The sequence below is a fragment of the Besnoitia besnoiti genome, chromosome X, assembly GCF_002563875.1.
Source record: "Besnoitia besnoiti strain Bb-Ger1 chromosome X, whole genome shotgun sequence".
NCBI classification, from domain to species: Eukaryota; Apicomplexa; class Conoidasida; order Eucoccidiorida; family Sarcocystidae; genus Besnoitia; species Besnoitia besnoiti.
Window position 1 is genome coordinate 534661 of NC_042365.1, and position 24792 is coordinate 559452.

The 24792-nt window shown below is 61.0% G+C and overlaps 3 protein-coding genes across 3 annotated transcripts; 2 read left to right on the forward strand and 1 right to left on the reverse strand.

Moving 5' to 3' along the window:
* Nucleotides 1-1152: 1152 nt before the first annotated feature.
* BESB_016330 (uncharacterized protein) lies at nt 1153-1479 on the reverse strand (the record flags this gene model as incomplete). Its single annotated transcript, XM_029360348.1, has 1 exon — nt 1153-1479. One exon carries the CDS (start codon nt 1477-1479, stop codon nt 1153-1155), a length of 327 nt encoding a protein of 108 aa, XP_029216324.1.
* Nucleotides 1480-3344: 1865 nt separating this feature from the next.
* Nucleotides 3345-7843, forward strand: BESB_016340 (aminotransferase, class V superfamily protein; the record flags this gene model as incomplete). The annotated part of the gene is made up of 8 exons (XM_029360349.1): nt 3345-3519; nt 3603-3933; nt 4438-4892; nt 5147-5335; nt 5749-5861; nt 6345-6483; nt 7192-7290; nt 7674-7843. The coding sequence occupies 8 exons, from the start codon at nt 3345-3347 to the stop codon at nt 7841-7843; spliced, it is 1671 nt and encodes a 556-aa protein (XP_029216325.1).
* A 4144-nt stretch (nt 7844-11987) lies between these two features.
* On the forward strand, nt 11988-22778 carry BESB_016350 (uncharacterized protein; the record flags this gene model as incomplete). Its single annotated transcript, XM_029360350.1, has 10 exons — nt 11988-12977; nt 13330-13510; nt 13893-14976; nt 15310-16117; nt 16300-16537; nt 16740-16873; nt 17138-17266; nt 17616-18880; nt 19163-19329; nt 19747-22778. The coding sequence occupies 10 exons, from the start codon at nt 11988-11990 to the stop codon at nt 22776-22778; spliced, it is 8028 nt and encodes a 2675-aa protein (XP_029216326.1).
* Nucleotides 22779-24792: the final 2014 nt, after the last annotated feature.

Consider the following 24792-nt stretch of genomic DNA (forward strand, 5'->3'; position numbering starts at 1 on the left):
CTCGAACATGGCTCTTTCCTCCCAATAGGAAGGAGAGCCCCTCCTAGTGACACAAGCCTGCTGCTGCGGCGAGAGCGTCTACCGACGGCAAATTAATGACGTGCCAACGCGTCACAGTTCATTGCGGTTTGGGCAGAAGACACAAAACACGGGATTCCCGGGAAGCAATTGCGCGGCCCTCTGTAGCTTTCGGTTGCCTGGCTTTACGTGTGAGGAAGGGAATTTTATCCATTTGATACACAACTGTGTGCATAGTCACGTCCCCGACTGTGCATAAAAATCGGGATTTTCGTGGCGCGTCCCACCTTACAGCGCAGAGTGAGCGACAACGTCAGTCACTGTGAGCTCACTAGACCGCAGCTGCGCCAGACTCTTCCTTCTTTTCAGAAATGTGAAACTGGGGGATACACCTCCTGTACCGTAGGTCGACCTTACGCGCTGCGGTGCGTCACGGGCGCACTTCCTCGACTGTGTGTTTCTGCGTGTATGTTTCCGTTCTTCACATCGCTTTCTCTGCTTCGTTACGCATATTTGCACAAGCCATCCGCTGCTTTCATGAAAAGACCTAAACAAAGGTTCTCCCAGGTAGCACCTTGCTCTTTGAAGCAGGCGGAATGTAGGGTAGCACGCAACAAGAGCTCGCAGCTGCGAAAGGGAGGTTTGGTTTTCTGAATTGAGTCCGTCAGCGTTCCGCGCGTGCGTCCAGGTCGTTGCACTCCAGACATGAGACGATAGCACACCACATCTCCTCATATCCGTTCGAGGAATCCTGAAGCCAGCCTTCGCGACGGGATGGAGCACAAGGCATCCCACCCCTAGACGAACACTCGTAGGAGCGGTGTATGTACACGACACATAGCACAAGTCTCTGTTTCGCTCTCGTGCAGCGCTCTCCTCCCCTCCTACAAAATAGAAAGACCGTCGCTCCGCCTGGGAAAGCCACGCAGCACCCCCGCGAGCGCACGCGCGAACGCGCGGACCCGCGTGTCTCCTTCGCCGGCGCGTCTGCAACTGCACATGCGGCGGAGGCGCGTGGAAACGCACTACACCGGCCGGCGCAGAGGGAGTGCGTGTGCACGCTTCTCCGTGTGACCCGTGAGCGGCACGCAGAGGCGATTCCCTGCCTTCCTTCAGAGTGCCTCGCGTCGGTGCTCAGGCGCTGGTGTGCGCGAAGAACGGCCACGCGCGGGTGAAGATCGTCAGGTTGGGCATGAAGACCAGGACGGGTAGCGCAATTTTCAGCAAGTTCGACGGCTTCGGCATAAAGAAAATGTCCGAATTCCCCATCGTGACGCTGGTGGTGTGGCCCAGCAGCCCGTCAGGGATCTCCGAAAAGACAGAGAGACACTCGCTGTTGGAGCGGAGCAACGGCCCGCGGACACCTGCGGCGCCGCAGGAGCCCGAGCCGGCCGGCTGCTGAGCGCCAAACGCCGAGGGGACTGGGGCACAGTAGGCCCGCTGGCGCCACATGAACGGCATCTTGGCATCAAAAGGGATAAAGCGAGGGCGGGGGGAGACCTTGCGAACAAAGAGGAGCTCCAGAGAGCACGACTGCGGCTGCGAGTGAAGCGCGCAAAGAGGCGGATAGACGGCGCAGGACAACGACGAGGAGCGACCCGAGAGCGGATGCACGGCACACTCGGCACCCGGTTTCGGATGGAAAAGGAAACGCAGGAGGCGCTGGAGAAGGGGAGCAAAGGAGATGGCCGGCAGAGAGAGAGAGGGACAAGCTGCAAAAGCGGCGAAGACGGTGCGCGAAGGGACACGCTCAGAGACGATTCCTCGGTCGCAAGGCTGAAACAACAGTTCCCGCAGTTGGGACCGTGCAATGTGCAGGCGAAGAAAATTTGAACACCAGCGCAGGGAAACGGAGGAAAGTGTGGCAGAGACACCGGCGCGAGACGCCCGAAAAGTCTAGTCCCTGCGCCGATGTCGAGAGATAGGAGCGTGGAGATGGAAGCCCGCGCGTGCCCCGCGAGGAGAGATGCAACACCGTGGGACGAAACCGAAACACTCCAGTTGTTAAAAACACTCCAAATTTATGAAGGAATCCGAGCGGTTCTCGCATACGCGACCAAGCAGTCGATGAAGGCGCAACAAAGGCTCTCCGGGGCGTGTGCATGCGTGCCGAGGAGGGCGAGGGCGCTGCCTCCGCTTTTTCTCTGCGCGAAACTCTTCGGCACGCGCAAAGAAGCTGCGCGAAACTTCGCCCTTCAGCTGTCTCTCTCTAGCTGCCTCGACAGCGCCTTCGTCAACATTCCAATTTCCTGGAGTCCTTCGCGCCCTTTTCGTCTGTTATCTCTCTGCACATTCGTGCGACTTCCCTCTCAAAGGGCCCCGGGAAGCTCTCGCGACTCTACGGCCCGCCTTTCGCGGCACCCACGGTGTTCCCAAGTTCACGCTTTTAGCTGGATCCTTCTTTGATAGTCGAGTCTTCGTGCAAGATTCTCCCTGGAAATGTAGATCCACATTCTACACAGACTTGTCCAGCTGCAGACTTTGTATGCATCCGCGCGCGGAGCTTTACACCCAGACGCACACCTGCGCGAACGTCAATGGGTTTCCTTTTTGTAGAAGGAAGATGATTTTCTGCAAATGCCTACCAGCCAGCATTTGCCGTTGCACGTCTGTTGCGTTATTTTGCGAATCTCAACTCATGGAGCTAACTGACACGCTTTGTTCTCTTTCTTGGTCTTCGTTGACAAATTCAACAGGACCGCACTGACTCGCGGTTTGTTGGCTTTCTCCGTTTTTCTCCGCTCTCCTCTGCACAGGAGTCCGCGTGCTTGCCTTTTTCGCGTCTTTCCTCGTTGCCGGCTCGTTCCCTTGGACTCCGTTTGCCGAAAACCGGAAAAGTCGCGTGACCTGCTGGGCATGTGCGACCGCAGAGGTGCTCGTGTGCACCGAGGGCGCGACGCCGCCACGCGCCTGAGCATTCATGCTTGTCTCGTCTCTTTGCCGTAAATGCGGCGAAAGTCGTCCCTTTTGTCCACTTGCGTCGTTTTCAGTCACGCTTGTTTCATTCTCTGTCGCGCTTCTTCGGGAAACGCTGCTTGGCTTTGCGCACTCGATCGAGCTCTCTCTCGGATTTCTGTCGCGGAATCCGCGCAGCTTCGTCGTGCGTTCCCGCGTTTTCTGCATGTTTTGTCCTAACTGCTGCTCGCGGGAGAGCTGCACTCTGCAGAAGGCGACGTGGCTTTCGCCTCCACCGCGCACGAGCTGGTTTCTTACGACTTGTTTGCAGTCTTTTTCCCTTCAGTAGTCCCCGTGCCCCCGCGCAGCCGTCCTCCCCTGCGCATCTCCCCCCTCTTCCCCCGCCCCCTCGGTGCCGTCCTTCGCGCAGGATGAAAGTCATCTCCAGACTCGCCCGCGTGCCCTCCTCTGCGAGGCGCCGCCTAGCTCTTTCTGAAAGCCTTTTCGCTATTCCGTCCGCGGCGTCGACTTCTCCCGCGAGCTCGGCGCCTGCGCGCTTCTCCTCGCGGGCCTCGCAAGCGCCTTCTCTGCCCCCCCCCGGCCTTCGTCCGTCTTCCGCAGCAGCGGCGCGGATGCGTCTCGTGTGTCTTCCGCCTCCGCGTCCTCCGCCTTTCCCGCGCCGTTCGCAGGCGCCTCGTATTCGGGGCGGGCACAGGCTGCAGCGCTGGAGGCCCGCCCAGCGGGCGGCGTGGCGTTTTCTGTCGCGCGCTTCTCGTCGCGCGCGGCGGAGGCAGCGACGTGGCGAAGTCTGGAGGAGGGCGACGCGGCGGAGGACGCGCTTCGCCAAGGAGAAAAAGAAGTCGGGGGCCGTCCGGTGTACCTTGACAACCAGGCGACAACTGTGCAGGACCCGCGCGTCACAGATGCGATGCTTCCGTTCGTTTACGACAAGTTCGGAAATCCGCACTCGAGCTCTCACTCCATGGGCTGGGAAGCCGCCGAAGCCGTAGAACGCGCGAGGTAAGCAAACTCTCCTGCATGCCCGTCCGATAGACAATGCCTTTCGGGCGATTGGTGCGTCGGCGGGCTCGCCGGCTCGTCCGCACTCTCATGCCTCCCAGGGCGACTTCCGAGCGCCTCAAAACGGAAGAGGTCTACGCCGCAACAGCTGATTTACAAAGTGGATATTCACATACGCTCAGTAAAGGTGATAGCCCAGATATATAGGATGGAGCTCCGAGCACCAACATCGAAACTCAAAGGTCTGCACTTCGCGGCGGGCTCCACGCGCCAACATGTGCGCTGAATCCGGTTGAACGAACATGACACTTGTCGAGGATTCGATTCCGCAGCGGTTCTGCCTTCCGGCGCTCTGGGCGCGCAGCTGGGCGCCGTCCGGCTGCAGTCCTTCGCGCGGAGGTCCGCACTAAGTGCGTACGCGCTTCGTCGTGTCGGAGAGGATTGTCTTGACTCTTTTTCATTTCTTGTGTGCGCTGGCGTGCACTCGCGGGCTCGTTTTCTCAGGTCGCAAGTTGCGCAGTTGCTGGGGCTGGATGCGTCGCGTTCGCGAGAGATTATTTTCACTTCGGGGGCGACGGAGAGCAACAACTTGGCGCTGAAGGGCGCGGTTCACTACTACTGCCGCGCGCACCCAATTGCGTTCCGGAAGAGCGAGGCGGGTGTCCAGCCGCGGGTTCGAAACCACATCATCACTACGCAGCTTGAGCACAAGTGCGCGCTTCAGTGCTGCCGCATGCTGCAGCTGCAGCACAAGGAGACCGGCGGCGCGGCCGGCTGCGACCTCACCGTCTTGCCTGTGAAACTCGACGGCCTAGTGGACTTGGATGAACTAGAGGGGGCCATTCGACCCGAGACCCTGCTCGTCTCCGTCATGTTTGTCAACAACGAAATCGGCGTCGTCCAGGACCTAGAAAAAATAGGAGAAATCTGCAAAAAACACGACGTCCTCTTCCACACTGGTAGGCGCCACGCGGTTGCAAACGGCCAGCGAGAAGAGGCGCTGCGCGGAGACACCGAGGGTCCAGGGTCCAAGAGTTGGGCGCCATCACGCCTGCCGCATGCATGCAAGCTTGCATGCATGATTGCATGGACTGCGAGGTTTAGCAGGGTTCGGGACTCTCTGGCGGTTCTTAACGATTGCGTCTTCCAGCTTTCAAGCACACCCGATTACTGTGACATTGAAGTCGCACGTTCGGTGCGTTTTCGCGCTCAGATGCTGCACAAGGCGCGGGGAAGATTCCGATCGACGTCGACAAGATGGGCGTCGATCTCCTCTCGCTGTCAGGGCACAAAATATACGGCCCGAAAGGCATCGGCGCTCTCTTCGTCCGCGCGAAGAAGCCCCGCGTGCGCCTGCAGCCGATTATCGATGGTGGCGGTCAAGAGAGAGGACTCAGAAGCGGTAAGAGACGATGACGTCGAGGGCGCGGGCGAACGCTTCCGGCCCCGCGATGCGGAAATGCCTGCCTCCGTCTCTCTTCCGCTTCTGCCAAAGTATCGCCTCGTCTGTCATCGCGGCTGTGCGCGAGACTCCCACTCGCCCTCTCGGCGCACTTTTCAGTGGAATGACACTGCTGCTCCCAAGTTTCTTTTGCTTCAGGTAGAAGTGGAAGTCCATGCCATGCATGCGGCTCGCTTTCTGCAGACTCACGCCCGCTCATCGCCTCCTCCCGTTTCCTCTCGGAAGCTTCCTACGCAATACCAGTACATTCATATATGTTTGCATGTGAATACACGTATGGATCGCTGTCGTGCCGAGACGTCGGGCTTTTCGTGGAGCGTGAGGCACACTGCGCCGTCTACCTTCTTTCTCAGGAACGCTGGCGACGCCTCTCTGCGTAGGCCTGGGGGCGGCGTGCGAGTTGGCGCTCAGCGAAATGGAGAACGATCGACGCCACGTGACGCGCCTTGCTCAACTTCTTCTCGACGTAGGTCGCCCTTTCTGCCGCCTTCTCTCCTGTGCTCTGAACTGCACCCCACGACGCGCTTCTTGCCTTATGGTGTGTCTTGTTGCATTCACCGGCGCGAGGCTGCGACGAAAAGGTTCTGACTCTGACGTACATCGTTCTTCCTCTCTCCTCTGTATTTTCCTGTCTGTGTGACTCCATGGTCTCGCGGCGGCTTCCCTGTAGCCGCATTCTTGCTGCAGAGAGAGATGCCAATATGAATATCGTAGTGCACATGTCTAGATATGTCTATATATCTGTCTGTCTCTATGTATATTTCCATATATGTGTGTGTACGTGTGTCTACATATATGGATGAATTTGTGCTCGCAGCACGTTCGCTGTGCTGCGCTATGCACATTTTCACAGAGGGCGTCTCTGTAGGGACGACCGCCCTCCAGATTTGCACACGTCAAATCGAAAATGACATTTCCGTGAATTTCTCTTGTTTTGCTTTCTGTGCAGTCGGTGCGGGAACAGGTTCCGGACATCGAAGTGAATGGCAGCCTGACGAGCCGGTATCCAGGCAACCTGAACATCTCTTTTACCTTCGTCGAGGGCGAGTCCGTCCTCATGAGCATCCGCGACGTCGCGATATCCTCAGGTAAACCAACAAAAGAGACACAGCATCCGGGTTTTCGAATTCGCGCTGACCGAAGTTACAAGATGAATTTAGATTCAGAGCCCGCCGGCAAAAACCTTTGCGTCCGTGATCTTCAGGGGAGAGGAGGACAAAGCGACAGCAGGAGCCAGAGACCTTGCCTTCGCCCGTGGGGACGAATTTACGGATACATGGATTCTCTCTGAATCTACGTGCCTGGGTAGTAATGCATGCAATCATATACGCGCAAAAATCGATGTATTGCTTTAGACCTCTGTGGTCGCTCGCGCATAGGATAGAGGTATTTGCCCAGACTTGCGGCCGCGAGTCACCCGTGGTCAGAGGACACTACGTCTTTTGTGTAGGCACCGGAACTACAGTCATGGTGACATCCAGTATTCACACTCATCGATTGTCTAGCTATGCTCCTTGGGTCTTCAACGCCCCGTATACACTGCGAACGCGTGAAAAGTCCTGTGCGCGATGGAAAACGCGAAGAAAGAGCTTTTTTGGGTCGCTTTCAGGGTGGCGAGGACTAGTGAATTGGATTTTGGAATGGGAGAGATGCGCGTCCCAGGCGCGCGGTTTTCTCGCTCTCGTGTTCGTGCGCATTGTGTGCACGCGTCGTCGGGTTCCAGCAGTCGCTGTCTGGGAGTCGTTTTCGTGCGCTGTGGCCTTCATTTCTCTTCGTTTTTGTTCCTTGTTTCGCAGGAAGTGCCTGCACCAGCGCGTCGCTGGAGCCGTCCTACGTCCTCCGCGCCCTGGGCGTCGGCGAGGAAGTCGCGCACACGTCGCTTCGCTTCGGAATCGGTGAGCGCACATGACTCCTATGATTTCTTTTCCTACTGGTGCTACGATTTCCGACGGGTTAGGTACCTCTCTGGCTGGGAATTCATTCCGTCGATCTGTGCATCTAAGTTGAGACAATCGGTTACACACTTTAGACGCTAACTGCCTTCCCGGTCGCCATGTCGCTCTTTCTCTCTCCTCTGTCTCCTTCTGGCCTGCGAGCCGCGTGTCGCGCGGCTGACTCTCTTTTCCACTGCGCCTGAGAGGCGAGGGTGACGCTGGTCTGCCGACGCGGCGTCTCTCTCCGCTGCGCGCGTGGAATCGCGGAGCGTGTCGCGCGTCGCCTCGCTTGCAGATATGCGTCGCCGGCTTCAGGGAGACGCGCGCGCGTGTGCTGTCCGCAGGCCGGTTCACGCGCGAGGAAGACGTCAGGCAGTGCGTGGAGCGGCTGGTCGCGCAAGTTCATCGCCTGCGCGAGCTCTCGCCGCTATACGAGCTGGAGATGGCGAAGCGCCGGGCGCAGGCCTCCGGAGTCTGCCCCAACGACGAGACGGAGGGTCTGATTTGGACCTAGGCGCGCACAGAGGCGAGGGCGCGAGCTGCGCTGGAGACACGCGCTCCAGGTCTGTGGCAGGCAGGTCCTTTTCTGCGCGCAGTTGCTTCCACGCGCATGACGGGGGCTGCGAGGCCCCGAGTGCCTTCCAGCGGCTGCGCGGATCGACTTGCATCTGCGCGGAGGCAGCGGCTTTCGTGTGGGCAAGACGCGCTTGCGTGTGCGGGGCGTGTGCCGGAGGTTAGTGCGTCGCGTAGAGGCCAGTTCCGCGTATTGCGGGCGAGGCGCGAGCGGTAGGCGCGAGGAGACAGAGACGAGTCGAGGTTGCATCCGCTTGTCGTGGAGGAAGATCTAGGCCTCGCAGAGTCCGACAAGCGGGTTCTGGAGAGGCGGGCGATTCGATTTTACCCAAGCAGGTCCTGCGAGGGCTGTGCCCGACGAGAGCGCCAGTAGAGGCTTTGATTTTGTCTCCGCTTCGCCTTCTCGAAGTCTGAGAAGAGCGGGGAGACGCGCGGCTTTCGGGTCTATTTCCGGGCGGACGCGAGAAGAATTATGGGGCCGAAGGGGCGCGTAGAAGGCCTTGCGTCGTTTGCGGTGAGAGTCACGCATACGACGCCGGAGAGCCTCTTCTGCACGCTTAGGACTCGTCAAGGAAGGTAAAGGCGAGGGTGTGTCGTTGGTGCAGAGAGCAAAGGAGAAGCACGCAGTTCATCCTGTCCGTGCCGCATGTGTAGAAAAGTGGGCAGCTAGGGAGAGTCTGCGGTTTTCAGCCTCGAGCGACGAAGGAAGATGAAGCCGAGTCGAGCTTCCTCTGTCTGGGGCTGCCCCGTTCGCAGGGCGCGGAAAACCTTGTGAGTATCATCCGATGAAAAGAGTTTTTGAAATAAATTATACACAGCACGAAACGCGCAGCGACTTGATGCGAACCCGCCACCTTGCACGCGCGCCTCGGGCGGCGCACAGGCGCTCGGGGTCTCTAGCCGCTCCACGCGAAGTTTTTCCGGAAAGACGCCTGACCAGCTAGAGGAAAAAGCGGGCACGTATTAGGCGACCTTAGGGCAAACAGGAGGGAAAATCACGTGGCGATGCAAGTCTTTGTGGGCGTTGCGCGCTCGCTCTTCCTGCCGAGGGTGGCACATTCTTCTGGTGCCCGACGACTCGCGAACAGGCATTGAGTACGCCTGCGTACACGTCAATTTCCAGGCCGGAACGGGGGTACATGCAAGAGCGAATGGTCTTGTGATTGTACTTCCGATCCGCAGAGCTATGAGAGATAGAAGAAATTACATATATGAAAAACACAGATATACCTATATTTGAATATATATATTTATATTTATATTTGTATCTAGGTCGCGAGAGGGGCTCCGCGCTCGCCTGGAAAGCCAGCAGTGGCCCAGGGCTGGGCGACGGAGGACTCGCACATGCCGTTCCACATGCGGATACATATATTTATCTGTAGGGTTTTCTTAGTTCACTTTTTTCGAGGGTAGCCTTCCTGGGGAATGTTTTTCTCTTTCGCGTGGGTGATGGGCGAGTGAGGCCGTTTTACGTGTGTGCCTCGCGTTTTTGGTTTTCTTTGGCGAGTTGAACTGAACGCTTTTTCCGGCAAGCTCATGTGTCAGAGTTCAGTGCATCGAACAGCGAGAAAACCACAGAGAAGGGGATGCACGAGGCAGCGGAGCGAAGAAAAGCCAGCGGGACTCAGAGCCCCAAAAATCAGAATACTCCTAGGCAGACACACGGACGAGGTAGCTTCAACTCACTCGCCACGCCGCCTAGTGTGCGAAGCCCACCTGTGTATCGCGCTCTCACTCCTCGCTGTGTCCAGATGAGGAAGGGCGAGGGGGAGAATGGCACACATGCAAGAGAGATCTGTGACCCGAGGCCAGTATACGTCTCAACGCGAAGAAGGGGACAACCAGGGAGACGCGCTGCGACGTGAACAGAGGAAGGACTCTCGGAAGAAGTTCAGAGAGCGCGGCAGAGGCGTGGATACCACTCTCTGACGCGGAACGCATGACTGCAATTCACGTCATTGGGCGGCCATCTCAAAGAAATGAGTGAACCCGCCCAGCAGGACGGTCACGGCGTGCACAGGTTTATTCAGACAGCTTGTAATGAACGTAAAGACATCACAGCGACATGTCTTAGTGTTTGAGAAGGCGGCAAAGTGTAGCTCGCATGCTTCCGTCGTGCTGTGGGAGCACGAAAACTTCAGTTTCGAGGTCTCTCTTCAGCGTCGCATCTAGACACATTTCATGCCGTTAGGCCCTTGCCCTCATCTAAGGGGAATGTAAGGAATCCTCTGTATACAGCTCTACCCACTTTCTTTCTAGTAGCTTCCACGCAGCAGTTACACACGATGTCGCGCGAGCGTCCCTGTGCCTACACAGCCACTCGTCAACTGCCTTCGTACCGCTTCAAAATACTATTGTGGTTGTCAAAGTGTTCTCCACGACTCTTTTAGACACTTAAAAGGACGGCTGCCACAGGTGGCAACCACGGAACGCACGGCTATTCTCCCAGGAGAATCTGCCACAGACGCCTGTCTGTGCTTCTCCGCGGCTCTCTGTTGTGCACATGTTGTCTGCTTAGGGGACAAACACACCTTCCCCGAATAGTGAGTGCATTCTGCGCTTCTTGACGTAGGGCACTCCAGGAAAAGCGGAATTTTCCAACCGATCATGGGAAGCAAAAGCGGAAGGGCAGCGTTGCGCCGGGGTGTATGTACACCTCTTGGGTATGGCTGGCCGTCTTCCCTTAGATGCACAGCGTACGAGGAGGGCACGCGAAATCCCTCTCTGCGCTCTGCAAATGTCTCTATTTTCTTCGAATCCGGTAGCGAAGAAGGACCACAAGAAAGAAAAACTGAAACGATCGACCATTGCGCGCTTTCGGCAAACACCGACTCGCCCTTCCGCCGTGAGAAAGGAAGTGTCCCCATCAAGCGTGACTCGACTTTTCACACACTGCAACGGGAGCCTACCATGCGCTGGGCTTGACAAGCGCCCCTTGTCCGTCTGATTTCGCTTTCGTCCCGTCCCTCTTCTTGTCTAAAAACCATCCCAGTTTGTGTTCCGCTACTTCTTCTACTCGCTTCTTTACTTTTCTACGTACCGCGAATTGGGCACGTACTGCATTGCCCCTCCGATGATTCGGAAGATTCGCCGCCTCTGCACAGACGTTCCTTCTTCCGGACATTAAGTCTCTTCTTGTCCGCTCTTCGCTCCTCTGTTCCTTCTGCTCTGCTCTCGGGGGTCGTCGGAAAAATGACATTCATCGCTAGCGCGGTTAATCTTGAATAGCGGATGCGCGTCCTGCGTCGCCCCCCCCCCCCCCCCTCTGGATATGTGCCGCGTATGGACTCCGAGGGTTGTACGGGGTTTTAGTGGAACTTCCCATTTCGCACTTTCCTTATCTTCGCTCTGGGCCGTCTGCAGAAGCAAGAGTTCCTATCAGGGCGTAGCGTAACGCGAGGAGGCGAGGGTGGCGGCGATCTCTTCCGGAAAAAACCGAGTTACGATGGATCGCGTCAGACCTTGCGCGGCAGTGATGGTGAACCGCCACGAAGAAGGAACGAGGCCGAAGCGCTTCCACACCAAGATGGGGCGCTCTCGTTGGCAGGCCTCCACTCTTCTTTGAGATTGCCTTCTTCACCGACACCTTGAGATTCTCATTTCTTCCGCCGTCGCGTCGCGCGACGGCGGGGCGGCCTCAGTCTCCTCAGTGAACTGATTCGTGCTTTCCGTGGCGTGCGCGGAGAGAACCTTCCGGCTCAGCTCTTCGTCCTGAGAACCTTGACTCCCCGTTTTCTTCGTCCAGGATGTGCGGCATGCCGATTTCTCTTTGCATGCAAGCCCCCTCTGCGTAGTTTCTGGTCCTCCATCTTCGAAGGCGAGCCAACGCCTCTCTCGCTTCCGCACTCTCTTCCTCAGGCCCAGTTCTCTTCAGCCTTACCTTTCTTCCTTTCGCCTCGTTTCGACGCACTCGGGTGCAAGTCCTCGCTTTCGGCTCGCCTCCCTGTCACCCCTTCTTGCCTCAGGACCCGCCGGTTCCTTTTTTTTTTCTTTTCCGCTTCGCCTTCCTCCCCAGCAGTCGCCCTATCGCTCGGGGTCTGGTTTTTCGCCGTTTTCCCGTCTTGCTTTCTGTCTCCGGTATCAAGATGGCGTCGGTGGCGGGGTTTTTCTTCCAGTCTCTGAACAAGTCGCTGGTTCAGGTGCTGCTGCGGCAACTCGGGACGCGCTTCCTCAAGTATATCAACGCGGACTTTGACAGCGCGGCCGTGGGGGGGCTGATGGATCACCTCTGTCTGCAGCATGTGACGCTGAATTTGGCTCAGATTAACTCAGATTTGGCGCTGCACCACATCCCGCTGCGCCTGGCCGCCGGCTCGATCGCGAAGGTCGAAATCAACCTTTATCTCGCGCACGCCCAGCTTCACGTAATCCTGACCGGCTTCCATGTGCTACTCCGCCCCACTCTCTCGAGTCTGGCGACGGGGCATCCCGGCGCAGCGGCGCCGCCTTCTGCCGCGGCCGCCGCGTCGGCGCCGAGTCTCAGCCGGCAGGCGTCGCCGCTGAGTGCGCGGGGCTTCGGGGGGGCGGCAGCCGCGGGGGGGGAGGCGTTGGAGGGTGCGGCGCCGGGGGGCGGGGTCTCGAAGGAGATCTTTGACAGCCAGGTTGAGAAGATTCGGGCGCACATCCGCGTGTGCACCAACCAGCTCTTCCAGGAGGGCGTGAAGAAGTACCTTGAGCGGCTTCAGCGGCTCATTCAGCAGTTCGCGCTGCAGCTGAGTGAGCGCGCGCCGGGGACTGCGACGGAGCAGGCGCTGAAGGCCGCGATTGAGCGGCACAGTGTGGAGTACAAGAAGCTGCAGCTCTACCAACAGAAGATCGCGCAGCAGGAGGAAGAGCGCCAGCCGCTTCTCCAGTGGCTCCTGCGGTACATGCCCAACGTGAAAATCCGCATCGACGACATCCACATTCACTACGACGACGGCCGCGGGATCCTCTCGCACCCCGTCAGGTGCGGCCTCAAAGTCGCCCGCCTCCTCCTCCAGCCGCAACACGGTTCCTGGGACTTCTCCTGGCCCCAGGCCGAAGACGACAACCACGGAAAGCCGCAAGACGGATCGGTACGGCGCAGCAGCAAGGTGGGGCAGGAATAAAGGAGGAAAAAGAGGAAGAAGAGGAAAAGAGGAGACAGGACACATTGAGAAGGCGGAAGATGCAGACAGAGAGAGATAAAGAGAAAAGAGCGAGGGAGAAAGACAAAAATAGAGAGGGACTGAGAACGGGCGAGAGGAAAAATCAGAAGCCGCTACAGGGAACCGGCGGCGGTCAACTTTCCTGGATAGAGACGAGACAGAGACCAAACATGCATCCACGAGAAGAGTGAACAGCTAGGTCTAGGGTTGTGGCGATTTTCCTGGTTTGGTAGTCTGTCGCTTTCTAGTTTGGCATCTCAACGGTGCTGTGGGGCCCGGAGTTTTTTTCCATCTGCAGGCCGCCAGCGACGTCGCCTCCAACGTGTTCCTTCAGTCGCGAGATGGAGAGCGAGGAGACGGGAGCGCCGGTGCCTCGCCTGCGACCGGGGGGACGCATCCGCCGTCTTCGGCGGCGGGCGGCGCAATTGGATTTCAGTCCCCTGGGACCCGAGACCTGACCTACGGCATATCTCTCGAAGGTAAAAAAGGAGAGGACGAGCTGCGCATGCAGCCTTATCTGTGCGGCGCTGAGACGTATCCGTGCGTGTCCCTTCGTGTCGATTTACGTCTTTAACCTGCTTCCTTTAGTTTTCTCTCTCTACCTCTCCCTGCCCGTAGTCGGATGCCTCGATCCGCTGCATCGCCCCCGTTGCCAACGTTCCATACAGGCGTCGCGGTCTGCGACAGAAACGACTCCTCGCTCGGAAGCGCTCAGCTCTTCAGCGAAGGACTGCGCGCCGGCGCGCAGTCCTTCACTTGGGGAGGTTGGCTGCTTCATTCTGTTGCCTTCGTTTCTGCGAGGCTACGCTTGGTGTGTTCCTTGCTGTAGACGGGGAGTTTCTTTTTCTGCGCTTTTTTCAGGCTTCGGCATCTACTGGGAGGACGCATGCGCCACGGCCGCTGCGACCGCGGCCGCGGCGGGGACTGCGAGTAGCCGGACTTCATCGCGGAGCCCGGGGACGTCGTCTCCCTCGACGACGACGGCGTCGTCCTCTGGATCTCTGTCTTCTGCGTCTTCGAGTTCAACTCTGGTTCGCTCGCCACTCGAGCTCGCCGAAGTGCTGTCGTCCTCGCTCTCCGCGTCGTCGCGCCTCTCGGGAGGCGGCCTCAAGCAAGCGGCGCCCTCACATCCCACAATCTCTCCGACCCCCGCACGCCCGGTGGCGGCGGCGCGGCGCGGCGGCGTCCCCACGCCGTCCTCGTTCACGGGGGAGGGCAGGCAGGGCGAGGCTGGTGCGTCAGCGGACGACGTCGTCTTCTTCCGGCGCTGGTTCCTTCGACCTGTCAACCTCCAGGCGCAGCTCGGGCTCCATAACTCTGCGGCGGCCGCGCCGGGCGCCTCTGTAGGTGCTCGCGGCGAGTCTGCGGTCGTGAGTGGCGGTGCGGGCGGGTCCGGCGTCTCCGACAAGGGGCTCCGGGGGGTCGGGGCGCCTGCGGTCGCGTTGGGCTCCTCGGCGGTGCCGGCGGGGTCGGGGGCCGCGGGGGGTTCGGCGTCGGGGACGGCGTCACCCGGGGGGGCCGGCGGGGGCGCAGCGGTGGGTGCGTCGCACTTTATGCTCAAGTTTTTGGGCAAGATCGAGGAGGGCGGCGTGGAGATTGAGGTTGACGACGGCATGGCAATGGGCTTCGCGGTCTTCCTCGAGCGCCTGCGGCACCACAAGCGCCTGCGCGCCCTCCGCGTGTACCGTCCCAACATGCGCCCGCGCTGTGCCCGCGGTAGACAGTGGCGGCGCGGCAACGGGATCGATCAAGAGCTCGCTCGCCCCTTCTGCGCGAGAGACAGAGGCGAAGGCACTACTAAGCAGTGGTGGTCTTACGCGCTCCAGTACGTCCGCCTGTTGCGACAACAGAGACCGATGCGCCGTATCTTGAGCGCGCAGGACGACGCCGAAAGCCGCAGCAACTTCTGGGGACAAATGCAAGAACGCGTTGCCCACATGAAGAGGTACGCAAAAACGAGAGGCCGACGCGGAGACATCCTGGTCTCCTCGATCGACGCACGTGCAGATGCGTAATGTGTTTTTTTCCGAAAATGAAAAACGTGTGCCTCTAGACGCTCTCTTTGTCAGCGGATAGGTCGCGGGCGACGGGGACTGCTGCGTTCATCCCGACCTTCGGCGGGGCCCTCTAACGATATGAGAGGAGGCAACGCAGCCGTAGCAGCGACACCCGCGTGTCTCGCTGGACGCGCAGGAAGGCTGTATGAACTGGTACGGCGTCTTCATGTCTCTCATCTCTCATCTCGTTCGATTTCCTTCTGCTCTCTCGGGTTCCTCAGGTACATTCGCATCGCGAAGCGCTACATGCTGGAGCAGCGCCTGCAGCGTTTGTTGGCAGGGCCTCTCATGTCCGCGTCGCCCGCGGCTTCCTGTGGCGCGTCGTCTCCTTCTGCCCCTGAGCCCTCCTCACCGGACTCGCCGTCCGCGCTCCCGTTCGCGCTCACGTCGCCGCCCTCCACGTCGCCGCTTTCGCTTTCGTGCCCATTCCTGGGCTCCTTTGTCTCCGCGTTATCCTTGCCTGCGTCCTCGTCATCGGGACTACCGTACACAACAGCGGACGCGAATTTGTTGGATTTCTTTTCGCATTTCTGGGCTGAGCGACAGGCGCAGCTGAGGCGCCAGGAGGAGCGGCGGCGCGAGCACACCGCGGCTGTCTCCGCGCGAGACCCCGGCTTCGCACCGGCGGGGCCAACTGGCCCGCGAGGGGACGACCGCGGGGCGCCGCGGGGGCACGCCTGCGAGGCCTCAAAAGCATCGCAGGCGTGCACTCGCGCGCTATACACCTCGCAGTTTTACGAAGACGATGAGGAAGAAGACTCCGACGCCGCCTTCATCGTCAACGTGATCTCGCGACGGCCCTACTGGGCCGTCGCGCAGTGGTACATGCTCGCCGCGGCGGAGCTCGCCGCGGCGGAGAAGGCGCTGCTGAAGCAGCGCCAGAAGACCTCTGCGCTGAAGGACGAACAAAAAGACGTCCGCCTGCTTCTCGCGCAGCTCGAACAAGAGCGCCAGCTCCTCTTCCGCACGCGGCAGCGACTTCTCTTCGCGTCGCGCTTGCCGGCGGCGGGCGCTGTCCACGACGACCGGGTACGGGGGGGGGGGTCCGGCCAGCGCCACCGCCCGCGAGGGTGCGAAGCGACGCAAGAGAGCGTCTGAAAAGTGTGTCGCTGCGTGGACGTCTGTGCCGCCGTTTTCTTTAGGGCCTGCGTCTCGCGGTTCCCCTCTCATTCGCGGCGGTCTGCCTGGGGTGTGTTGTGGCACTTTTTCAGGATCTCGCGCAGGCGCAGCTGCAGGAGAAGGAGCAGTCCAAGTCTGTGCAGCGCCTGCAGGACAAGCTGCAGCAGTACCTGCAGCCCCAGCGCGAGGCCGTGTTGTACTACTTCGAGACCTCCTCGTCCTTCGTGCGCGTCGCTCGCGAAGCTGTCGCCAAACTTCGAGAGCTGCGCAAAGTCGAGCAGGACGAAGCCGAACGCGACCAGGAGTACCTCCTGAAGCGATCCCAAGCAGGTAGCTTCTTGATGCCAAAACAACGCACGATTTTTGCATGGACGCGTGAAAGGTTTAGCTGTGCGACTCGGGTGCCGGTTTCAAAGCGTCGCGCACGGCTCATTGGTGAGGCGCCGCTTCACGCTGACATATTCACACGTCTTGACTTCGCAGCGTCTCTGCGTTCTAGCTCCGCCGTGCACGTGTCCTTTTTGTTTCTCAGCGGAGGACTACAAGGAAGTCGTTCAGGAGCTGCAGACGAGCGCCTCCTGGCGCCGGTCGCGGGAGCGGATGCTCTGCTGGGCGGAGTTCTATCGCAACTACACGACGGTTTTCCCCCTCACAGAATGCGTTCTGGTGAGCAAGAGTTAGGGTTTAGGGTTTGGAGCTGTTTTCGTGCTTGCGCCAGAATTCAAGTCTCTTCGCAGGGAGTTGTCTTTTAGGGCCTAACTTGCCGGTGAGTGGGGCGAAGAGGATGGCGTTTAGGGTTTAGCTCTTTTTTTCCTTCTTTTTTGTCTCGATCGCTGCGCCATCGTGTGCTGCGTCTTGCCTTCACGGGCTGGGGCGCCACGCGGGGTCCCGACGGAAACGCGTAATTTCGTTCTTTTCTGTTCTCTTCAGGTTAACGTGGTGCAGCTGCAGCAGCTCGCGGACCAGCAGCAGGACGTCGTTCTCTCACTCGCCGAAAGCAGCCGCGTGCCGGTGAAACGCGCAGAGCGGCGCGCGCCCGAGAGGCCCATGACTGAAGAAGTGAGAAGACATTAAACCATGAATGCACTAAATATTTCGATTCAACGACCATTCTATCATAAGTCTTTGGAGACGAGTTAATATCGAATTCTTTTCTATTTAAACAATGACAAGACCCGCAAGCATCTTTGCAGCTCGCAACTACGTGTCTGGCGCCGCTGAAGGGTTAAGCAGCGCGAGGGGAACGCGCGCACCCGGTAGAGTCTCTCGAAGCTCTCTCGCTCGATGCCTCGCAGCATAGTGTTTTTTCTCACATTCGTCTGATTTCGCCAGACTCTGCGTGCGCTTGCCTCTGCTTCCGCTGGACGCCTTCGCTTGCCTGTGGCGTGTTCTTCTTCTTGCGACTCAGGGGCAGGCGGCGCCGGCGCGCGCGGTTCCTCCAGTGCCCGCCTTTCTGCAGTACGTGCTGGACGGCAGGCCATTTCGGGTGCCGGCGCTTCTGCGGAATGTCCTCCTAGGCTTCCTGGTGCGCCGGCTGTCGATTCGGATTGCCCCGCGGGTTCCCCTGGGCGGGGGAGCGGCGTCGGCGTCGCGGCTCGCGCTGCTGCAGAGCCGACTCGAGCAGGAGCGCAGCCGCTGCGTCCAGTGGATTCAGATCGAGGGCGTCGACGCCGCGCTGCGACTGCAGACCTTCGAGGAACTCTCGCTCGCGTGCTGCATGCGCCGCTGCGACGTGCTGCACGCCCGCGGCACGCGCGCGCCAAGCACCACTGCCGCCGCCGCGGCCTCGCCCTCGGGGCTGCTCGCCGCAGCCGGAGGCGGCGGCGGAGGCGAGCGGGGCGACGCGGGCGGGGGCCGGGGGAGGCAGAGGGCGGTCGTGGTGAGCGTCGGGCAGCTGCGCGAGCGCCTGACGCATTTGCTGGTGCGCGTGGCTTTCGCAGACGGCGCGCAGGCCGCCGAGGGGGCGGCTGCGGGCGCGAGGCGCACGTCTTCGCTGTCCCCGTCGGGCACGCGCCGCTCGAAGCCCGCGGCGCCCTCCTCGCCGCCCTCCTCGCCGCCGTCGCCCGCGTCGCTGCTCGTTCCGGGGACGCCTTTCGGCGCCGGGGGCGGCGCGGCAGGAGACAAGAGCGACCCTCTGGATCGGCTCTTTCTTCCCGCAGTCCAGGAGGGGGGGGCCGCGGGGCGCGAGGACCCGCGGACGCGCCGCGCGCACCTCCTCGCCTCCTCGCCGCTCGGGTCGGACAGCGAGGCCCTCGGCGCCAGCCAGCCGTCCGCGGTGGCGTTTGGGAGCGCGGCGCGGTCGGCGCTGAAGCGGGCCTTCCAGCGGAGCGTGGCGGCGACGCAGCGCGTGGAGCAGCGGGTTTCGCGGAGGTGGATCTGGGTGAATTTGAAGCTCGTGACCATCCCGCTGCTGCAGACGCAGTTTCGGCTCGGCGTGCCTCTCTTTCTTCACTGCGCGCTCCAGGGGCAGACTATCCAAGTCGCCGGCAGCACGCAGCAGCTGCAGTTCCTCTACGAGGACGTCTGGCGACTGTGGACAGTCTTTCTCTACACCGCCCTTGGATGCAATCGGGAGCTAGGCGTGCGACAGCGCAGCATCCAGAGGCAAGTCGAGACAAGAGAGCTCAGCGAAAAAGCGGCGAGAGGGCACCACGCCATGCAGACACAGCCAGGGTGACGGATGCAAGCAGACGAGCAAGACGGAAGACTCCCAACAGCCCACACACATAGAATACAACATAAGTAGCTGAGGCTTGGGGGCGAAGAGGCTGGCGCTCGTCTCCGCCGGGACTTGTGCACCGCTGCGCGTAGGCGCAGGCGTGTATGTGTGAGAGAGAGCGGGCAGGGAACTGCCTTTTTTGAAATCGAACGCGGGTCGAGGGGAGCCTTCCTGTTTTTGGTCTTCCATTGGGATTCAGAAACGTGTTGCAGTCTCGTGGTTTCTGGTTTTTCCAGCGCGGACAAGCTCGAGTTCTACACAACCTTGCTGTCGCAGTACCGCGCCTTCAATCGAGAGGTGACGCGAGTCTCACGCCAGGCGAAGGGCGGAGACGATGCGAAGATGACTCAGACCGGGCCCGCCGCGGGGAAGGCGAACGCCATCGATCTTCATTTTCTCGTCGGTACGTCCTAGGGATCGTTTTTCAAGCCTTTGTCCTCCTTTCTTCCGGTGCCTGCTTTGAGGCGTGTGATTACTACAGCGCGATGGACACTGGTACACGAGTCATCCTTGCTCACATTTCGTCTGTTTTCCAAGAAAGGCATCCCGCAAGTCTCTTTGATGTTGGCCCTTCTGTATGTTTGACTTGCCTCTCCCTCCCTTTTTCTCACGGCGGACTGCTGCCGTCCCGCTTGTTCCGGATTTTCTGCATTTCTGCTTTTTCTTTCTTTTGTATGCTCCTGTCCGTGGGCTGGAGAGCTATTGTCTTCCTTTTCTCGGGGTTGCGTTTCGGGTTTCCCGCTTTCATTCCTTTCGTCGTGTTTTCCTACGAGCTGGAGACTCAGTTTTCCGCTCGTGCCGCGCGTTGTCTTCTCTTCAGAGCGCATCGTCGCCTGCGTACAAGGGCCTTCGTCTCTCGCGACAGCCGCGGCGGCGCCGTCGCCTTCGCCGTGGTTTTTCACGCCGATTTCTCCCGAGGTGTCTGCTGTACTTTCGTCGGGGCGGGCGGACCCCTCCCTCGCCGATTCGTTCGCCTCGGAGTTCGATCGAGCCACACCCGACGTCTCGCCGCGGTCGTCGCGGCACTCTGCTTCCCTGCAGCCCTCGGCGTCGTCTCCGGCGCTGCTGGAGGCGCGGCGCGCGGCGGTCACGAGCTTCCCGCCGCCGTCCTCCTCTTCCGTGGCGGGCTTGCCCTCCTCGCTGTCTCTGTCTTCCACGTCGTCGGTCGCCTCGCTGGGCGCGGCGCCGGCGAGCGACGGCGTGGAGGCGGCGGTCGCGTCTCTGCCGCTCGCGCCGGAGGGACAGTTGTGGGAGGAGGCCGCGCAGAGGGGCGGGCCGGCAGGCGGCGCGCGGTCGCGGGCCCCTGCGGGGCTTCTCAGGCGGCGCGAGCAGGAGGGCGTCATGCGCGACTGGACGCAGGTCGCCGCGTCGCTTCCGCTCGTATACGTCCTCTGCCGCCTCAAGTTCCCCAGCGTTCAGCTGACGCTGCTGAGCGAGCCGAACTTCGTGCCTGTGACGCCGGGCGCGCGCCGGGAGCGCCGCGACCGCGACCGTGTCGGCGCCGCCGCGCGACCGCCCGGAGACGGCGGCGAGAGGGACGCGCGGGCGGGAGGGGCCGGCGGCGGCGGGCTCGCGAGTTCCGCGGAAGAGGGCGGCGGCTTCGTTCGCTTTTCGACGTTTTCGTCGTCACTTCTCGACTCAGACGAGGAGAGACTGGAGAAGACGCGGAGGAGGACGCCGCCGCTGGATCGCGCGAACCTGGAGCCGTGTATCGTCTCCATCACGTCGGTGAACGGCCAGCAGTCTCTGACGCCAGTTCCGCAGCGCGCCACGCGCTCGGCGCGCACGCGAGCTGCCGAAGAGGCGCGAAGCAGGAGACTCAGGTCGGCCGTCTACACGTGTACCTTTCCTTCTCAGACGCTGCTGCTGACGCTGGGCACCGCCTCGAGCCACGGGGCAGCGGCGGCGGCGCGTCCGCGTCTGTCGTTTTGCCTGTCGCCCTGCTTTTCGTCCGCGACCACTGCGGTGCTGTCCTTCCTCTCGTCCTTCTCGATTCTTGGCGCACTGGTGCGCGAGAAGCTCGCGCTGTACCGCCTCTTTCGCGCGCTGCTTTCCTCCTCGCTGTTCGACCGAGCCCCGGGGAACTTGCTCAACCTCGTGCAGCAGCAAGTCTTGGTGCCAGCGTCGCTGTCCTCCACCGCGTCGCTAGCCGCGCTTCACCTGAGCAAGGAGTCCCTCCCGACGAGCCGCGGCGAGAGCGGGGGACGCGACCTCCCCCGCGACGGCCCCCCCCCGTTCGCAGCGACGGCGGCGACCGCGGCCGCTCACAAGTTTCCGTCGGTGAGGAGCAGGCGCTCGGAGTTCTCGATTTCTGACGAAGACCTCCTCGGCCTCCACTCACTGAGCAGGGAGAAGAGCGCGGAGGACGCGCAGGAGGCGGAGGAGGCCTGGGCGGGCGGCGAGGCGCGGCTCTGGCTGCGGCTGCTCGAGAGCTCGCTGGCGCCGCTGCCTCCGCACCCCGCCAGCTGCGAGCCGAGCTGCGAAGACCTCTGGAGGGAAGAAGACCCTGAGGACGTCTTGGGCACCGAGGGCTCCTGGGACGACCCCCGCCGCGCGCGCCCGCGCGGAGGCTGGCGAGAGGACCTCGACGACGATCCCCAGGCCCGCGAGAACGGCGCGCGACCCACGCGCCTCACGTGCCCCGTGCAGCAGATCCTCGTGGAGGACGACGGCGGAGGGCACTCCGAGGCGTTTCTGTCGCACTCCGAGGCGGAAGACGACGCCGAGTGCGGCGAGCGCGAGAAGAAGAGCGAGCGGGACTCGGCGTCGACGAGCACTGACCACCCCGCGGGACAAGAGAGCGCGAGCGGCGAGAGCTCGTGCCTCTCGCCCACGTCCTCTTTGCTGCGCGACTCAGGCGAAGGCGACAAGGCAGACTCACAGAGAAACACCCATGCGCTGCACGCTGCAGCGGCTCCCGACGACGCGCGGCGCGCAGGGCCCGCGGACAGGGCCGCAGTCGGCAAGGCGCCTGAGTCGGCGAAGCTCACGCGGGCAACAGACGCGGAGGCGCTCAGCGGCAGGGAGGGCAGCCCTGCCCAGCGGAAAGGCGGAGGAGAGGCTGCGGAGCCAGACGAGCCCACGACCGCCGAGGTGCTCTCAGAGAAGCGCGAACACGCCGCGAAGCCGCTCTCATCGGCTCCCTCGTCTCCCGCGCCTCAGTCGCCCCTCTCTGCAGACGCCAGCGGGCGCAGAGAGGCGCAAGAGAGTCTCGACGACGACCGCATGCATCCCCCGGTGCCTGAAGAACCGACTGTGGTGTCGCCGTCGGTGGCGCCGTCGGCGGCGCGGCTGCAGCGCGTGGCGGCGGGCGACGAGATCCGCGCGGGTGAGGTCTCCTCCGCTTCGCGCGAGCGGAGACCTTCGTCCGCGGCCGTCTCCGACGGCGCGCGCGGCAAGGATTTCTTCCGCTGTGAGCAGCCGCGCGGCGGGCGTGGGCAGGGGGAGGACGGCCGCCGCCAGGGGAAGGCGGTCGGCGCGGGCGAGGAGCCCTGCGGAAGCGGGGAGAGCCCGGGGGCGACAGCCTACGCGAGCGATGCCTCTGTCTCGGCCTCCACGGTGCGCCTTGGAAACATCCTCACACGCATGGGAAGGAGGCGCGCGCCTGCCCTCAGCGGCGTGTCGCAGCCCCGCACCGTCTTCGCGCACGCCAGGTCGCGGGAGACGTCGCCGCACGCCGCAGAGCCGCACCACGCGGGCGCCGCCGACCGACGCGCGGACCTCGCGGAGCGGCGCGAGGAGGAAACCGGGGCCGAGGAGCCGAAAGCCGCCAGCGACGACGACGTCTTCCGCGGCCTTCGGCGGCCAAAAGCAGGAAAAAAGTCACACCCGTTCAAACTCTTCAACGGATAAACACACCAGAGACCGCAAATGCTGGCGCCTAGACATTCACATACATATACATATATATATGCGTGTGCGTGCTCTGTATACGCCTAGAGTCGTGCCTATGCACGCACATATGCATATATATGTGAATATGTTGTCTGTCTGCCACATGTGTGCGTTAGGCTGTTCGCGGCGTCTGTGTGGCGGTCTGCGCCGCTTGCGTTGAGAACGTGGATGGCGCACGGACTTTTCGCGCGCATGTGCAACTGTTTTTATCGAGACGGGTAATTGAGCCGCCTGCGCACCTTTGCGCCTGCATGTGGCGGCGCACGTGCATATCTGAGGTAGACCTCTACGTGTACATACGCGTATGTGTATGCGTATTCGAACCTGTTGTGGCTCTGTGTCATTTAAAGCTCCACTCAGCAGGAGTCGCCTCTGCGGACAGTCTAGAGGCTGCCCCGGAGGGTGCTGCGTCGCCCCAGTATTAGGGTTGAGGATACAGAGCACGTCAACCCTAATACTCCGCACGTCTCGAAACAACTCGGTTTGGGCCCGCACTTTGTGTCTGATGTTTGTCAACGCGCGTGTTTAAAGACTTTTTATGGTCATGCTCTGTGCCGACGGCCCGGTTCCCGACTTTCCTTCGCCGTCCTTTTTTTCATGTGTCGATCCTGTTGGACACAATCGGTAATTTGAAGCTTTTCGCGCAGACGTGCAGCGGGTTGGACTCCTGCGCACGCGAGGCCGTCGAGTCACGAGGATCTCCGGACTCCGCGCCCGCCGCATCCGCCTTCGTTTTCGTCCTCCAAGGCTTGCGCGCCTCCAGGGAGGCGCCCGCCGTGCCATTCTTGCCGTTCCGTTTCATCCGAGGTGTTGGCTCGCAAACTGGCGCCTTGCGCACCCTACGCTTTTGGCATTTTTTCTCGTTTTCTGGCTGCATGTCGACGGGGCGCTGCGGCGGCGCGCGAAGCAGAGCGCCGAACCTTGGTGTGTCGCAGAGGTTCATGCGTCCTTGGCTGCAGAGGCCAGGGCTCCTCCACGGCGCACATGCCGGCGCATTCGTGACGTCTCGCACACACGTCGCTTTGCCGCGCTTTTCTTTCTCCCTACGTCTGCTGCGCACCCTTCTACAGAACAGAAGTCACAGAACCTACAGGTCCCGCGTGATGCGCCGGTTACCGTATGCAGACTCTGGGCTTTCTCCACGTTTGACAGCGGCTCGACTCACTGCAGGCAGGCTGCGCTGCGAGTCCGCGTGACTGCTGGACTCCACCGCAAACACTTGCAGCTCATAGCGGGCTCAGAGCTTTACATTTGAGACGGATCTAAGCCTGAGAGGCATTTAAATGTAAGAGGCGTTCAAATCTAGTCGAGGTTTTCCCTGCATACATACAGACGTCGCAGAACTCATATACGCAGTCAGCTGGAGCCCTGTGAGTGTCACATTGGGTGAAGGCACTTGCACGCGAAAGAGATCGTGCGGCACGCCTGCGGGCATAGCGGTATTCTGCGGTCAAAGCGACTCTTGCAGTCTGCTGAGAGCACGCCTACAGGCGCTCTGTAGAGCGGCGTGCAGAGATCAGCATCGTACCAAGTTGCAGACACAGAACGTGCTTCTGTGTGGCCGCGTTGTCATTGGGCGAAGCCTCTTTGCTGACGTCGCCTGCGTGCGCCCCGTCTCGCGCTCCTCTCTAGTTCGTGTATCAGCGATTCCGCCCTCTAGCTTCCAAGCAAACATGACTACCGTGTCAGTGAAATCCAACACTTCTAGCTGCCTAAGCAGTTCACACAACGCAGCGCCGCATATGCGTGAAAGAGTCTACCTCAGAAAAGCTCCCTTTTCCAACGGGTCATGTCTTCGCTCATCTGACGCCAGATCAGATGTTTTCCCCCGGGTGTATGGGCTCCCGCTGTGGTCGGGTCGCGCTTGGGCTTGAATTTCCCCTTGCGGCCCTTAAAAGTTGCTCCGCCACTCATCAGTTCCTTTTCTATTTCCCAAAGTGCCGCCTCTTCGTTTTCTTTAGGGGCCCTCCGT